This window comes from Dicentrarchus labrax, unplaced genomic scaffold (genome assembly GCF_905237075.1).
Source record: "Dicentrarchus labrax unplaced genomic scaffold, dlabrax2021, whole genome shotgun sequence".
NCBI lineage: Eukaryota > Metazoa > Chordata > Actinopteri > Moronidae > Dicentrarchus > Dicentrarchus labrax.
Genome location: NW_026136701.1, coordinates 11,283,581 through 11,301,353, shown reverse-complemented (window position 1 = coordinate 11,301,353; position 17,773 = coordinate 11,283,581). Strand labels below are relative to the sequence as shown.

The following is a 17,773-nucleotide window of genomic DNA, read 5'->3' as shown; positions in this document are numbered from 1 at the left end:
CCACGACAGTGCGATTTTCCAGTTTACACAGGCCACACAGCGGAAATACAGAAAACCTAAACAGGCATTTGGAGTGTACAGTACATGATTAAATCCCAAACAAGCAATAGCCCTCGGAAAATGTGTCAGGATGAATCGATGTATCATTAAATTACACTCTGCCTGTACGCGTGAGTGGCTGCGTTAACAGCAAATCCTACTGCGTATAATTATAGACATATGAGAGGTCTATGGACTACAAAACACAGCCTATATGTGCAGATGGGCTTGTTTTAAGTAATGCTTGAGAGTAGCAGATGCAGCAGCCACTCTATTGTCTAGAAAACAGTCTTGCTAAATGAGTCCATCCACCTTGCCACCTGGTGCCTTCCATACCAACTAATAGCACTTTAAAATGAGTATAATATGAATAATATCTCTGATAGCCCCCTCAAAAGTGTCTAGTATGAAATTATCATAATGGGATTTTTACTTTGCTGTGGGATCAAATGTCAGTACAACAGGACTTATAACAGGCTTATTCTTTTTGACAATTCTATAGGATGCAGGTGCTGTAGCCTATTTATTTTTCATGCGGTTGTTTTACATTGTCTCCACGTGAGACCCATTACACCTGGAGGGTGCTTTAAAGGGCCATCAGTAAAAGCCACTTAAAATGAGAGTGGATGAGGAACAAAGGCTCTGCCAGTCTGCCCCGGTCCCTCATGCTGCCCAGCCAACAATAAGGAGGAGGGGGGAGAGTGAAGGGGGGACGCGCACTCACAGCACTGTTGCCAACCAGCCTGGTCTGCTCGAACCCCGCGGTCTGATTTTCACCCAAACGTTGGAAACAAAGTGTCAAGTGATGGTGAGATGAAAGAGGACAAAGAAAACCCCCGCAAAGAAGCCTCCCGGCCGCTTGAGATGAAGGCTGAACGGTGAAATTTCACCCCGGCAGAAGGTGAGATTTCATTAGTTCCCCCCAAAAAAGGGAATATTCGACAAGTGAAAATAACCCGTCTGGGTGGGGTGCACGGCTGCAAACACCAACTGTATAAAGGATACAGGATGCTGGTTACCTTGGTAGTAAGTGCTCCGTCTTCTTTACTGTCTGGTAGATTCATGTGGGTGGATTTGCAGCTGGAAGCTTCCTCGGAAAACAGCGGGGATGGATGTAATCCAGTGGCAGCAGAGCTCCACTCAGAGAAAGGGTCTGCCTTTGTGGAGGATGCATGCGCGCATCGCTGGCGTCTCCCCACCGCCCTGGCTGGCTGTCGACCGACCGACCTCTCGGGAACGCAGCGGGGTCACGGCGGCTCCTCAGCCCTTTTGTCGGGAGAGCATTGCTGGTCGGGCCGGCCTCAGATACTGCTGGTTGATGTCATTGATACTCCCTGCCTTCTTCCTTAATGCCCTCCTCCTTCCCTCCCTCTCTTCTCCTGTCCTCTCCTCCCCCTCCCCGCTCTCTCTCTCTCTCTCTCTCTCTCTCTTCAAACACACACCGGAGCTCTCCCCCTCCCCCCTACACATGACGTGATGCAGGCAAGATCTCCAATAGCAACCGTATCCCCCATCACCCCTATTACCCCCATTACCCCCCTCCTCACACACACACACACACACACACACACACACACACACCTCCTCCAGCTCTGGCTGGATCGCTGACTGGTGCAAAGAGGTGGCTGCTGAGATAGGATGCTCTGGTGTATTGGTGACAGATTTTTACCTCTGTGCTCCTCAAGGGGTAAAATGAAGATAAGCACCTTGAAACCGCGTAGATTCCCATAATATAGTGCCTAATTATAGATGTTGGCAGGAATACAGAGTCGGAGCCCCATAACAGCTCCCACAGAGCAGAACTCCCTCACTAAATTATAGCCGGACACTCTAAAATATTGTTGGGGAAACACAGCTCACTGTGAGACATTACGAGAATATATTAATAACACCATGAGGTAGATAATACAGGATAAGGTAATTGTGTGCTTCTTGTTGAGGACAATAGATGTTACCCCACTGTTATTTATTGTGCTGGAGCCATACACTTAGTAGCTAAATTAATGTAGTCTAATACAACAGTTCCTCAATAAATCTTACTTTCACCAATGTTTTAAAGTTCAGTTTTTGTTTAAACTGATTTACAAAGCCGTTCATTCAACTTTACTGGATGCAGTTTGTTGTGCTGTTGGACTGTTCTGATATCTTGTCCTTCCCATTTATATCAATGAGGGCAGACTATTTTTTTGGTAATTAATCAATTATTAATATTCAATGTTGCCCCAAATACACTTTTATCTTTTAGACCCCCCCCCTTCAATGTGGATCAGACATATTTAATGTGTTTGTCCTTTAATTTTTATCAATAGATCAAAGAGACAGTGAAATACCTGGAATAGATTGCACTTTTGTCACATTATATGGGTAAAGTCCTTGATGCACTTTGGCTGCTAGCAAGAGAACATCTCATGGAAATGGCTGTGAGCAAACCCTTCAACCAAGGCCAACTGGATTACAATTGTGTACACAATGAATTTTAATAGCTGACCTTTACCTTACAATTTGAGCAATATGTAAAATACTGGAAAAACTATATCATAAATGTGCAGATGTGACCCATTATATTGCCCACGTCAACCAATTAATTTTGCTTGAAAATATGAATAAAAATTAGATAAAAACAGAAAATGTGTGAAAATGATAACAAAGCGCTATGCATATAATGCTAAAAGATGCTACAGAGACAAACACGTTTTTTAGGGCTTGGGTCTTATTTAGGTCACACGACATGACATAAACAACCGCCACAAGGGCAGATTGTGAGGTGTTGGAGGTTGGCTTTGTGCTTTTTCTGATGCTTCAGGACTGTGTGAAGGAGGCTCTCTTAAAACCTCTTTTCTGAACACAACCAGCGTCAGCAACTCTGCCTGGATTTGGATCTGTTCATCCAGATGCATTACAAATGTATATTCAACCCTGCCTAATAGCTTGGTAAAACTTAGTCATTCTCGACAACTCGCTCTTGCTCTCTGACACAAAGACAGCTTGCCAGAGTGGGAGAAAGAGACAGGGAAATTAACTAACTGCCACCACTTCTGATGGTAATTGGAAGCTACAGTTTTTGAGTCATTCTCATGGTGTTAAGGGGACAAAGGCTGCCCCCTCTGATTGATTTTCTTTGTTGCTAGTGACATCTAGTGGGAACTTGCTATTATGTGATGTTGCATTTACTTGAGCATTAGCACAAAAGGTTCATGAATCCAGGATCAGTTATGTCAATATTGCTCAAGCAAGTCTCTTTTGTTGGCAGAAAAAATGCTCTTGAAAATATTTTAACTTCATGACACTAAAAATAAGCAGTGGAATTACCACAAAGAACATTTTCTAGTCTACTTCTTATTGGTCCACCTCTTTGTCTATGTGCAGCACAGGAAACATTTTCTTTTTGTTTGTCCACAACATCAACAACTGTAGCTGTCTTTGACCTCTTGACACCATACGTCCTGCGTTCAATGTCAGTATATTATTATGTCAAAAAGTAATCATTACCACAATCATCTGGCACCCTTTACATAAAGGTCGGAGGTCAGGTCAGCTATGAGAGAGTTCTCGGATCTGTGATCTTATTCAGCAGGGTGGATGCATGCTGTCAGAGGAACGTGAACCCCTCTTTACCAGCTGGCGTGTCTCTGCTGACTGCGCCAACACGACACCTGTCACATTCACAGTATCAACGCAGTTACAATAGCAGGATAATGTTTTAGGTTAAGCTGACTTTCCAGCAATCCTCATCTTTAAAATGAATTAGCTCATTCTGTTTCCTGTGAGAATAATGCAGTCTCTGTTGTCTGTGTACTGTCTCTGCCAGTCACCCTGTGTCCTGCCTGACTGTATAGCATTACAGTATTCCCATTTTCAGAGTTGAAGCTAGGGCAAAAGATCCCTAAAATTAGCAGGGTAAGTGTCCTGTCTCTACCACTGCCCCGCAGCAGTGACGTTAATTGCGCTCTATTTATACTTTAAGAGTGCAGGACTCAGAAAGATCAAGTTTCTGTTATGCTTTATTTCAGTGTCCTCAGGTTTACGTGAGCAGAGCAGTGGAAAGTCCATGTTTGGTATAAAGAGCTGAATTAAGTGGGCACTGATTATTATTTAATATTCTCCTAATGTAACACGTTGTATGCACTCTAACATACTGCCTTCCACTTTATAAATAAGATAATTTTATGGATCTGGCTTCCCTGATGGTGCTGTAGAGCTTTTATGTCCTGCTATTGCAACCACTTTAATCCATCTAAATATGTATAATGATGCTCTTAATGCAAATGCAACAGCGCTCAAGCTAAAGAACTAGTGACAAATGAGAGCACGGAAAGAGAGATTAATTTAACATTTTTGAAATCTTAATGCTTAATTCTGTATAAAAAGCAATTCCAAGTGAAGATGTCACATGTAGAAAAGAAACAACAAAACTGAGATCACCCACACACAAGCGCCCGCAGATAATGCTGTGACACTGAATTTTATTCAAGTATCTCCAACACACTTTTGATCTTGAGTTACCGTCAGTTAAACGAATCAGTTGAGAAAAAGAAAGGCAGCTACAGTTCATAGCCTGAATGTCAGTTGTCTATGTAGGATTTAGAGCCTCTCAGTGTGCATTCAACTTGGTGGTGCTTAGCACAGACAGACAAATAAAACATTCATGATGACACAAGATTAACAAAAGAGAGACTATTAAAAATAAGACTAAGATGCAGGAATGGCCCGTAGAGCCATCTGTTCCGTTTCTGTGAACTGCATCTGAGGTTAAAGGGAAAATTCACTCCAAAACAGAATTGACACATGATGTCCAACAGTTAGCGTGTGACTTTTTTCTCAAGGATACAAACGAGAGGGCTTAAGCTCTGTTGTTATCATCAAAAAATGTCCTGCTTCTGATACTGCTTCTCTGACAGTGAATTAAATATCTTTGTTGATGCTGACATTACCCAGACGTAGAGGGATGTAGGCACACTTCAGGTTCCAGTTTAAAATTGTTCATTTGGACATAGGCAGAAAGTTTAAGAAAACATTCTTAGTTCATAAAATTCAGAAGATGCCAATTCATTGTCAATGAAGCAGCCCCAGGTTTCAGTCATTACCCTGTAAAGAGAAGCATGTAAATAATCCTATGTAAAATCTGTTTATGTGGTGAATTTTTGCTTGAAAAATGTTGCCTCTGATTGGAATATCACAAACTGCATAGGTTATAAATGTCTGTGTGGAGAGACTGGGGAGTGTTAGCCAAACAATGGCACTCGCTCTTTTTTACTTATAGTCAGAGTGATGATACCACTCATCCTCCATCTCATAAAAGTCTTTCAAAATGATGGCTCTGCAGGCCGTCAGATCACGTCACAGTCTGAAATATCAAATATCTTCTGGAACTGGAGGCCTCGGTTGTTACCTCTGTTTATAATTAAAAAGATAAGTTAGTTTCTTCTCACTTTCCCACCAGTTTCGTCTGTAACAGAACATGGCTCCATGGCTGACATTTGGCACAGTAAGTTCAACACCTTCCCATATCAAAGAAACATAGCAGATGGTAAATGTGAACAGAACCAGGCAAAAAAAAATTGCCAGCGTGCACAAGTTTTGGTGGTTGAGTTTGTTCAAACACATCCTTTCTGAATGAATTTACAAAACAACAAGTGAGCTACCATTTTCACTCTTCATTTCCATGCATGTTACCTGGCTAGTTTGTTCAGATGCTTCCTATCTGTAATACTAAAACCCATCTTTCATACAGTCCAGCCACCAGCAAACACGCACAATCATACCGTGAGTCTCCTTTTTACTGGGACAAAAAGAGGGAAAATGCATTAAAGCCTATATCAAGTTGAAGTTTCATCCAGCTTTAAATGGCGGTAGAAACCAACAATCATTTTGAAAGTCCATGTGACTTTATGTTAGAATCAAGCGAGAACTGACCAGATCTCAGCCAGAGATTTAAGCCCCGAGGCTGGGTGTTTATTGCTATGGTTTGGTCTGACACAAGGTTGGTAGAGTCAAGAGCGAAGCAGAAGTCAAAAGGAGACAAAGATGAGGGAGAATGGCGTGGAGAATGAAGTTTGTGGCAGGTCACAGTAAGGTCTGGGGGACAACAGGAAGAGTAGTGCAGGGGGACGCCTCACCAGGGGACAGTAGTGGAAGTCAGTGTAGCTCAATGAAAGCCTCCATCTCCTCAGAGATGAGTCCCCTGTAGGGCAGTCTGTGCTTTTCAATTGCACGCGCCGCCAGGCACTGAAGGGTGATATAGTTCAGTGGGTAGAGGGCCGGGTGCCCGCTGCTCTGCTCATCCAGCAGCTCGTAGGCCGTCTTCCTCTGTGCATTTTTAGCGTCAAAATGAGCCCCAGCTTTCATGAGTAGTGCCATAATCTCTGGACAGCCATTGGTAGCAGCAACGTGCAGCGGTGTGTTGTTCTCACAGTCGCGTGAATCGACGTCCGCGCCACACTCTAGGAGCAATGCTGCAACCGCCTGGGAGGGGAAGCGGCCGACGGGGTAGCGGCCCACGGACGTGGTTTCCTTGTCTACAGCCATGTGGAGGGGGGCGAAGCCGCTCCTGCCTCGAGGGTTCAGCTTTAGCAGACGGTACACTGTGTGCTTCTTCTGATGCTCCTGCTCTGGGCTGCACTCCAGCTTCTCCAGTAGGAAGATGAGGTGAAGGATGATGGAGAGGGCTTTGGTGAACTGAGGAGCTTCTGGAGGGTTGTCCTTCTGCGCCACCGCTCTCTCTACTTCCCTCACACTTTTCCCCAGCACAGTCATGAGATCGTGGAAGGTGATACGTGTTGACAGGGTGCCTTTGGCCCGGTCTTGGAGAACAAAAGAGAAGAGCTCTGCAAAGGACAGAAAACTGGAGGCGGTCATAGGACTGAGAGGGTCCAGATTGCTCTGCTGCATGTCTAAAGCGTATTTCCACAGGCTGATGCAGCGTTCAAAGTTGCCTGAGTCAGCATACACGGCTCCCCTGTAGCGGATGTAATAAGAGGTGTCTGGGTGGGATGGCCCCAGGATGCGCTCTCGAACCAACAAGGCCTGCATCCTCATTTCATCAGGGTCTGTGATCAAAGCTTCCAGTTCCTCTGCAGTGCTCACCTCCTGCGCACAGCCATAAGCAGGGATAGGGGGACCAGGTGGAGGCTTGGCCAGGGATCCAGCTTTGTCCCCTGGTTGCCTCAGCTCCATGGCCCTTCTCCAGTACCTCATCGCCCCCAAGAGGTCCCGCTTTTTGTCCACAAAAGTCGCCCCAAGGAGTTCAAGTGCATCTATGCGTTCCTCCCTGGAAGTGCGAGGCTGGTGGGCGAGGTACTCTACGATGTTGGTGTGTCCTGTGACACTGGCAGCGAGGAGTGGGGTCATGCCGTATCCATCTCTCTCCATGCGAGCATTGCACTTCAGCAGCATCTTCATAATGTCCAGACTACCTGACTCGGCACAGTCGTGGAGGGCGGTGTTTCCCTTCACGCTCTTGCGGTTGACATCAGCACCCCGGTCCAGGAGGAACTTGGCTATCTCCTTGTGGCCCTTGTAACAGGAGATCATGAGGCAGGTGTGGCCGTGGCGGTTGGCTACCTCCATGTCGGCTCTGTGCTCCACCAGGTAGCGGACGATCTCCAGGTGACCGTCGAAGCAGGCAGCTCGGAGCGGCGTTGAGTTAGTTAGCGTTGCGTTGTTGACTGAGGCACCGTGTTTCAGTAAGGTCTTCACCACGGGGAGGTGACCGGCTGCCGACGCCGCCCACAGCGGCGGAGCCCCCTCGATGGTCTCGCCGTCAAAGTTAACCGCCCCCCCGAGTTCAACATTTGCTTTACAATGTTCAAGGAGGTAATCTACAACCTCTAAATGTCCGTACCGAGAGGCTATCAGCAGAGGGGTGCCACCCTGCGTCTTCTCCTCGGCCAAAGCCTCCAGCTCCTCAGGAGTTTTGTTGCTCAGCAACTTCTGGATAAGTTTCAGCTTACCATCTCTGGCCGCGTTGAAAACCGCCGTCGTTATATCCATTTTACAGGCTCTGAGCTGCCGTGCTGGACTCCAACCCCATTACCACTCGTTTGTGGAAGAACTGTCGAGTGTGTTTTTAAAAAGCAGAGGGCAGGAATCTTAGTTTGGACTCGGTTTCTAGCTCACATCTTTCTGCCATTTTGAGGGTGCTGTCAAGATGGCGTTTGTGTTGTTTGACAGGTCTATGTTTACGATTGCAGCGAGGCATTGTGGGTGACGTAGTTTTGATGGAATTCCCCGTTTCAAGAGCAGAAGGCGTTTTTGCTGTATAAAGGACTCTATTACCCATGATGCATGCGATTTAAATGACCTACCAGCTGATGGGTTCGTTTGTTATGGTGGTTGGAAGAAAAAAGAGCACCGCCTCCCGTAGACGGAGAGGGCCAGCTGATGCCCGTCTCACAAACCAAGTAGACCCGCAGACAGAGTGCTGATTTAAATGGTGGGTGGATTCAGCACTGTGGGAACCTGTGCCTTACACTGTACTAATAGAAATGTGGTATCCTGCATAATAACGTGTGGTTACCAGTGTTGGGCCAGTTACTCAAAAAAATGTATATGTATTACTCATTACTCATTACTCTTTTGAAAAAGTAATATTATTACTTTACTTATTACTCCCTGCCAACAGTAATTAGTTACACTGCTAGTTATATTACTTCTGCTACTCCCCACAATATTGGTATTTGTGTCCCTCCTTTCCAAAGTTCAGATTTACGATGATTAAAATCCAGTTTTGTCAGTTCAAATATTTTAAGTTTTTCCATCTTCCAAACTAGTTTCCTCCACGATTACAAAAATGAATCCAAGGATGTGATTGGATTGTTGGATTTCTAATTAGCAGAGGGTGACAACAAAAGTAATATTGTAACTAATCATTTCTTTGGAGGAGTAACTGTAATATTATTACTGAATTGTATTAGTGATTAGTTACACTACTAGTTACTGGGAAAAGTAATATTAATACTGTAATTTGATTACTAGTAATGAGTTACTGCCCAACACAGGTGGTTACTAAGAAATTAATTCACAAATATGTTTTTAGAGCTATTTTATTGACTCTGGTGTTATCCCATTAAGACATTTATATATATATATATATATATATATATATATATATATATATATATATATTCACAAAGGACCAGAAAAGAGTGTCTTTGTAAGGCCTTTTAAAGCCTATTAAAAAAGAATACCAACTATAATTTCAGATCATCGGTTTCACTCTAAATCAAAACAGGCTAAAAAAATAATCAACACAGTCAGATGACAGTAACCTGAATCTCCTACATTGTAAGCAAACATCGTCTGCTGCCAGCAGCATCAGACCTCTGCAGTCATGTCACATTAATAGGGTGGTGAATAACCAGGAGGCTGAACCTGCTCCACCTTTAAAACAGTGTTGTAATAATTAATTTTGTTTCGCTGATGGCTGAGTTAAACACCCTTAATTGTTTTGAGGAGATCACATTACTTTATTATCCCTAGCCAGAATATGGACTTGAATATTGACATCCATGATGCTGTATAAGTGAACACCAGCACCTTACATTCAGTGGAATGTGGATATCGACTCTTCTGTCTGTGTCTCTCCGCAGTATGAAAAATCATCTACCTACTTTCATATGCATGAATGCAGTGTGGCATGCAGCATATTGCAGCTGTTGATGAGAGCTGAGCGGCGAAGAGGGATTAGACTTTCTTATAAATTCATAGAATAAGTTCACGTCTGAGGATTTGAGTACTGGTGTAATGACATGACACCTGCTTGCCGACAGCATCACAAAGTCATCTTCAGTTTTTTGTCAAACTAAAAGATGGAGTGGAAACAAAAAAACATCATTAAATAATATTTCTTTCATGTTCTTTTTTAGAGAATATACAGTATTTATTTTGAATACAAATTAAAGCTTTGAGTAGTGGTCATGGCACAAAGTAAATTCAGGAAACATCAGACTACTGTGTCAGAATTATTACCTTGCTGGCAGCCAGATGGTGTGATATTTCTTTGTCAAAAAGCAGTAATTGTTGCTTATGAATGAATAACACATTTAAAAGTGCCTGGGTGGCTTCTCAAGCTTAACTTTGACAAAGTCACTCATTCATCTCTGTCAGTATCACAAAGAGAGCTGCCCTGGGTGTTAAAATTCTGCTAAAAATGTGGTATATAAAATATTAAACTGAAGTCATCTAATGACACAGTACTACACTGCTGTATGTTTTTAAAGCTGCTGAAAGTTGACCAACCAATGGATTTTGATTATAAAATTTGAGAAATATTCATAGAGTAGCATAGAGACTCTAAGGGGTGGCAAAAATATATGCTGATTTAATCACAAACAATCATATATATGAATATTTGCTTGGAAATGGAAGACAAATAAGAAATTAAACAAGTTAAGACATTTTAACTCAAACATTATTGTGGCACATAAAGGACTGAATAGAAATGTCTAACGTTGGAATTAGAAGTTAATAAAAATTATTTTTTCCAAAAACATCAACGTCTTTTTTCATTGAATTTAATCACTTATGTGCCCATAACAATATATTGCAATGCATCATTTGTTGATGATGATGATTTGCATTACATTAATGCACTCCCATTTCCTGTATAGTTTTGGGTCTTTCAATTCCTATCCTTATCTTTATTTATTTATATTTTAAAAAGTACTTTATTTTTGTGTGATTTTTATATTTTATGCACCAATGCACCAAGACAAATTCCTTGAATGTGTAAAAACTTACTTGGCAATAAACCTAATCCTGATTCTGATTTGTATTAAATTTTACAGCATTTGACACCAAGGGGAGGCAGCTACCAGCCCATTCCACCCCTCTAGAGCTGCCTCTGTGGGTGACATCAACTACTGAGCCCCACCCATTACAAATCACTTAGAGCACAGAGAAAAACATGACATAAATGTTTCAGTTAAATAATCACAACTGTTCTAACTTTGCCAGAAAATGTTGTTTTCATGTTGGACCCCATTACTAATACTAAAACACTGATTGCAAACATAACTTTTTAGGTAAAGTGTTAACAGGAAAACTGTTTAAAAATGCTGAATGGTTTACTTAAGAGAGATTATTAGACAATCACTCTTCAGTAAGTTTCCTTACCAAGCTACCACAGAGGCAAAAACGTATTTTTTTTCACCCGTGTTATCTTTTTGCTTTCAAGTCTGTGGGAAATTAATGTCCTTTAAGCACGCAGATGAATGTGTCCCACATGGGTGCTTGCTGCGACTTATTTCAGTACTTTATAAGCAAACGGAAATGACTGCAGATCACCCTACAGCATAAGCCAGAGTGTTATTAGAGTGTTTACATTTTTAATTAAAAGTATTTTTCTTTCCTTCTTAGGGTCATAGGAGGGTCTGTTCCAGTGTAAGTGGGTATAAGGCAGGAGACACCCAGGGCAGGTCAACAGTCAATTAAAAGCTGACAAAAAATGGACATGATGCTTCAAATTTAATAATATTTCTAGGGGATTGTGAAGCGTCATTCTGATGTTTCACCAGTAGAGGATGCATAAGATTCACACTTGAATAATGCTCTTACTCAGTGAGACCATCCCTGCATGCTTGACTGAACTATAGGTTGTGATTTATATTTCTTGTGGCCTACTCCCTCAGCACAAATGCATTTCCATTTATCATCCCAAGTATTGAACACATAAAGCAAGATATAACGTAGAGTTAAACTGTATCTAGAGCGGGAGAGTGTGCCACTATTTGTTTCAGGAGAGTGATTGAGCCATGATTAAACCTCCTGTCGTCCTTAATAACTATTTGAAACTCACTGGAGGAGAGCTGAGTAGCAAGCATGTTTTTAAAATTAAACGGGGAGTTTGAATGCACACAGAGACAATATTGCATGCAGAGATCCAGTATTAAAAGCCCCACAAATGACACCCAGCCTGTGTCTGTCTCAGAGGACCCAGCCTCTGAAATGGAAAGCTTGGGGGCGCAAACTAATCATTTCCTACTGCTTCTTCTTGGTGCTGAGGAATTATTAGAGGACAAAATCACAGAGACAAAGCTGCAGGTGGAAAAAGCATCAGGGAGAGTTTAGTGTTTTTATTTATAACATGTAACAAATGTCATATTAACATTACATCCACAAGCAATTCAAATCCCATTCCAAAATATAAATTCTTTCAAGTACACAGAGGCGTTGTTAATTTTCAACAGGAACAAGCAAAAACCCACATGTAATATCACGGCATTATTACAAAAATACAACTCCAGCTTAAACAAGATCATCATTGCATCACAGCTGATATGATACTGAGCCACATCACTATGCTCATTAGAGAAGGCAACACCTTTTGTAATTCAATACTTAAAGAGAAATACACAAACAAGGACAACAGCTCCACTGTCCACATTGCTAATATACTGGTAAGCATGTAAATAATTGACTGAGCTCTAGTGATGGGAACTTCATAAAATGGGATTTTTAATTCTACAGAAGCCTCTGTTTTTTTTTTTTTTTTTTTTGTCCATTAAGGAACATAACACATTGTGCAAGATACAGCTCTCGTGTCATCAACACGATCAGCTTGCTTTCACCTGCCCAGTATTTATCAGATCTGTGGAGTGGGATAGAAAGCTAGCCAGAGAAGAAAGGGCCCTCAAGATGTGGTGCTGCTTGTTTTCACTGAAGTCTTGACAGGGACTCCCTAGAGGCCTGAGAGCAGCTCACTGAGCAGCACCTCCCTTTCTCCTAGAAGCACGTCTCTCCTCAGACTGGTTCCTTTGTTCACTACCTTTATCTTCATGGCCAGACTCTTTACTTGTGCCTGGGGCAGCGCATCGAAAAAAAAGTCTTCATTGAACACTGGATTCCTGCTATTCTTGATGATGGTGCTCCTCTGTTTCTGCTGCTTGCCGGGGTTCAGGTAGAGTGCTACACAGCAGTTGATGCTTTTAAGGTCCGTCTGCCTGTCATACAGGGCCTCAGCTGCGAGCACGCGCACCCTCAGCCGAGCTGCATCAGGATCGTAGTGAGTGCTCAGCTTCAGTGTCCCCCCCTTGTGGAGGTTGATGGTGTGCTCGCGCTGCAGGAGGTCCGACGTGGTGCCCCTCAAGCCACTGCTTTTACATCCACGGAAGGCAGGAGACGGGGGGCAGCGCATACGTCGCCGCTGCATGTTAGGGCTGTTGTCTGCAGAGCTGCAGTCATCAGTGGAGAGAGAACTGTGGCGTGCCAGGGAACGCTTGGCACGAGACACCTTGAGGGAGAGAAAAAGCAACTGGTAAACATAAAGAAAAGAGCCTTGTGGTAAATAAACCAAGAAAAACACGTTTGTAACACTTTCATGAATAGCTTTATAACGACCGACCCATGCACAGAGACCCTTACAGAAACAGTCCCCACCTTGGCCTGTGTCTCCTGGGTAATGGAGCGTAACAGAGAGGCAGAGCGGGACAGGAGAGGGGAATTAAAGGGGGATGACTCTGCTGAGGAACAGGTGTCGCTCTCTCCACCACTAAAATAGCGGTAGGAGTTGGGGTCCGCTGGGGCCAGAAGAGTCCCCCCTTGGGAGCGCCTCTGGGAGTTCGGGGAGGTGAGAGGGCTGCTGGGGTCACTGTGGAACAGGCTCTCCTTGCGTCGGGTATGAGGAGACTCCACCAGGGTGGAAAACCCGTAGGACGTCTGAGCCTTGGGGACATATGGAAGAGACATTGCAGTCTGTGACTGGGGGTCTGCATTAGTATTAACGCTGACCCTGTCTGCAGATCCGGCACCTGGCTCGTCAGCACTCTCTATTTGGATGATGTGACGGTTGGCTGACTTCTGGAGATTGCGGGTGTCTCCTACCAGGCGGGAAAAGAGGCGAGGGCTGCAGGGGTTCTTGCTGCTCCGAGCCCTGGGACTCTGGCTGCAGATGGCATGGTCAGAGGAGGAGGGTCGCAGTGTGGAGCAGTGCTGAGGTTCTGGGGTGAGGGACTCATCTGGTGGGCAGCAGATAAGTTTTGGGGGGATGAAGAAGTCAGGTATCTTGTCTGGAGTGAGGACATTGGCATAAACAGAGACGGGAATGGCCTCTGTTGTCTGCGGGGGCTGGGATTGTGTCCCACTGCTCCGGAGCTTCTCCAGTAGCCACATGCCCACTCAGATGCCTCAGCTCACAGCTTCTCTGTTAACAGAAAAGTGATGCATGAAGAAGAGAGAGCACATCCAACCACAACAAACAAACAAAAATATACTGAATTACATATTTTTGTTGAGGTTTAATACATATTATCACCCATAAGACATAAACCTTAGACTAAACCTGTGCAGCTATTTACACCACAGCAGAAAAAATATTTCTTGGACCATGCAGCTCACCAATAATTGGTGAAGGAGAGGAGATGACATTAAAAGAGCGGCTAAAGCATCTCCAAAGAGCAATTTAATCAAACGTGAATTCACAGCGCAAACATAGTGAGATAAAAAAGAACCCTATAATACTCCTCTAAACGCTTCACATGAGCGCCTTTGAGATTTGTACCATTAACAAACAAATTCAACGTCTTTAACAAATCAAACTACTGCCATTTTCTCCTCATCAAAATCACTTTAAGTTATTGGAATTTCAATTATTCGATGAAATCCTTAAAATAAATGAGCCAAGACGAGTCTTAATAACTTTTTCCCCTCAAACAAAGCTGCATGAACGGCGGTCGCGCTGCGCATCTAACAGCAAATATAAACAAACCTGTTGGCAGTACAACTCTTTTTCCGTAGAAAAACTGATCGCCGGCGTGCGCTCCTCTGCAGCCTCTCCAAGCGCTCTGTGCGTAAAGGGTATTTTCCCGTCAGTTGAAGTGTGATCCAAAACGCTTGCCAGCAGTTAAAGGCTTCTAGATGAGGTACTCTCGCTTTATATGGTGGGGTCTCTGACTCCTGAGCCAATGAGAAGGTTGTGAAACCTTCCCATGATATTTACCATACAACTATTCCCTGCGCAGGCACGAGGGGGAAACAATCTAATTTGGATGCTGTTTTGTTTGATCACCCTCAAAGTGTTGCATGTTATGTGGGTTTTATCTCACGCCTCATTGAAATTTAAAGAGAGCGTCACAGGGATTTCATTTAGCATTCACGTGAGATCTGTTCTCTTATATATTGTTATCAGATAGTGCCTCTCCCCCTGTAACGCGCACGCCTTAATTGGACTTCCTGGTGTCAAACTGGTGAAGATGTGGATTGACAATATGCTGTGTGCACCATCTCAGCTCATTTACTTAATATATTATGAGGTGGAGTGGACAAAATAAAGTAAACACACCATGAGAAAGAAAACTGAAGTTTTATTATAGTCACAATAAGTTAAAAGTGCCATTAAACTTTTTCTTTATTCTGTAGTGCAGTGTGCTCATCTCTCACAAATTAGCCTATAAATCATCACAGCTTGCAGTGACTGGAACAAAGAGCTCACATCATGCCTGATGTCAAGTCACTATGCTTCCAGTTAGTCTTTGGATAGTTTCTTACATCCCGGTGTTTTTCCATAAATCTCCTCACAGACATGCCCCTGACTTTGATATATTGCTGGGATATGTCCACAGACTCTCTGCTGCTTGGTGTACCAAAACTCCGACAAAGTCCTGCAGCGAGGCTGCCTTCTGTAGTTTTGGACCCAGTCTCTGGAACAGTCTCCATGTTCATCTGTGGACAACAACATCAAATGAAGTGTTTTAATCCCCCCACTGAAAGCTCATTTTGTTAGTTAATATTGTGCCTTTATCTATAATGTGTATGCTACTTAAAACTGAAACAACAAGTCTTGATCAACAGAAAACTAATAGTCAATTATTTTGAGAATGGATTAACGGTTTAAGTTATTTTTCAAATGAAAATCCCAACACTTCCTTGTTACAGCTTTCTTAACTGTGAAGATGATTTTTCTTCTGACCTGACAGTATATCTGAGTATATCTGGGGTCTGGACTGTTAGTCAGACAGAATGAGCAAGTTGAAGATGAACTGCACTTTAATCACTTTAGAAAATTCAAAATACATTTTGAATGAAAATCATGTTACAAGTACAGTATGTGTGTGTGTGTGTGTGTGTGTGTGTGTGTGTGTGTGTGTACTCACTACCTTTCTATAATAGTAAGTAGTTCTAAGCAGATATAAGTCTTTATTAATGCATTTGACACATAGTAAAACACATTTGTAGTAGTATGAAATATGGAGATAAAGATACCTAAAATGATTGCTTATTGCTAACAACTATTATAGTGTGTAATCAACATTTTACTAAATGTTTGAATACTGCTTATAAATGCTAAATAGGGAATAAAGTGTTATTTAGTATTTTAAGTTGTTTGTTTTAATATCCATCACTTTGAGCTGCAACTCTTGTGTGAAATAAGACCTGACAGTCATTATTTATTTAAATTTTGAAAAATAACATTAGGCAGCCCAAATATGCTGTGCCTGGATGACAGATTTGATCACAAAAACGGCAAAGTTACATAATGTGGTAATGGGGGAAGTCTAAAAAAAAAAAATCATGATAACACACTGAAAAAGTGAACACATCCACAGCACTTTCTATTCATTTTAATGCAACGCCAGCTCAAAAAAAACCACAATGTAATGTGAGGACAGAGTCTGAGCACAGTAAAAGTAATATGGATTGATAAATTGTCTTTGTTTTCTATCTGGGCCAATTTCTGTTTAGAGAATGCATTCAACCCACAGTGTCTTTTGCCAGGTGTTAAACATGGAGGTGGATCTGTCATGGTATGAGCAGCCATCTCGTAGGAGTCATTTGGACCAGTCAATGTTCTGCAGTGTTTTAAAAACGGCCAACAAATGTGAAGCCATTTTACAGGACCAGTTGCTGGAAATTCTGTCCCTTCATGATAGATTTCAGGTTGGCGATCCCCCACACCCTGCTGCATTACTAATATTTGTAGAACTTGTTTTGTCCAATATTTATAGGTTTACTAAACTCTGCACATATGCTATAAAGGTCAGGTAAGAAATAGCAGAAATACACTATCTGTGTGTCCTCACATTACTATATATGATCTTTAAACTGCTGTTTACTTTCATACAGTTAAAGACATATGGATTGGCTGTGTTTTGTTTGGCTCTCTGATATTCTGGTATTTGCATGCTTATTTCTCCTTGCGGTTTGAATCTGAAATGCTTGGCTGGAAGCACACAAGCTCTCTATGGATGTGTACAATTCTACTGCATATAGCAGCATACTACAGAGATTGCATGTCACACAGTGTCTTGGTCTTGAAAAAGTAATCCATTACATTATTGTTCCCTTTCATTTATTTCCATTTTCTTTCCCTTTTGGTTAAAATGTTTTTCTTCCATAATCAGTAAAGCAACAAGCTGTCTAATTAAAGCATTTTTCTTTAACCTTATTTAGGGGTAGTTTTACTGAGAGTTCTGTTCTGTTCTTCAGAAACACTGCAAAAACAAAAAACAACAAAAAAAACCAAACATTTATCTAAAGAAGAAGAAGATGTGAAACTCCCATGTGCCACAGCCAATCTAATTGAGTGTAAGTGGCTCACATGCAGGTGTGTGAACCTGAAAGACAAATACGGAAGAATATATTTGGCTTTAATTGCTGCCAACAATGGCTCTACAAAGACCTAAATAAACATGTAAAATCCTTATGAAAATGAGATTCATTCATGCTATTTGTCTGAAAATAGACTGTAGTCAATTATAGATTAGTGATGAACCATTAGATTAGTACATCAGGGGTATGATTC

General features: G+C 42.3%; 3 protein-coding genes across 3 annotated transcripts in view; all 3 read right to left on the bottom strand.

The window, feature by feature from the left end:
• LOC127367720 (receptor-type tyrosine-protein phosphatase S) overlaps nucleotides 1-1,417 on the bottom strand; it is a 70,020-nt gene extending 68,603 nt beyond the window's left edge. The window contains exon 1 of the mRNA XM_051407790.1: nucleotides 1,059-1,417. The gene's annotated coding sequence lies outside the window, so the exon portion shown is untranslated. The remainder of the gene's footprint in view (nucleotides 1-1,058) is intronic.
• Nucleotides 1,418-4,452: 3,035 nt separating this feature from the next.
• fem1a (fem-1 homolog a) lies at nucleotides 4,453-8,226 on the bottom strand. The gene has a single exon (XM_051407727.1). The coding sequence runs from the start codon at nucleotides 8,026-8,028 to the stop codon at nucleotides 6,175-6,177; it is 1,854 nt and encodes a 617-aa protein (XP_051263687.1). The 5' UTR covers nucleotides 8,029-8,226; the 3' UTR covers nucleotides 4,453-6,174.
• Nucleotides 8,227-12,073: 3,847 nt separating this feature from the next.
• Nucleotides 12,074-15,046, bottom strand: LOC127367689 (C2 calcium-dependent domain-containing protein 4C-like). Its single transcript, XM_051407741.1, has 3 exons — nucleotides 14,741-15,046; nucleotides 13,414-14,176; nucleotides 12,074-13,267 (listed from the first exon to the last, which is right to left on the bottom strand). Exons 2-3 carry the CDS (start codon nucleotides 14,143-14,145, stop codon nucleotides 12,716-12,718), a joined length of 1,284 nt encoding a protein of 427 aa, XP_051263701.1. The 5' UTR covers nucleotides 14,146-14,176; nucleotides 14,741-15,046; the 3' UTR covers nucleotides 12,074-12,715.
• Between the last annotated feature and the right edge of the window lie 2,727 nt (nucleotides 15,047-17,773).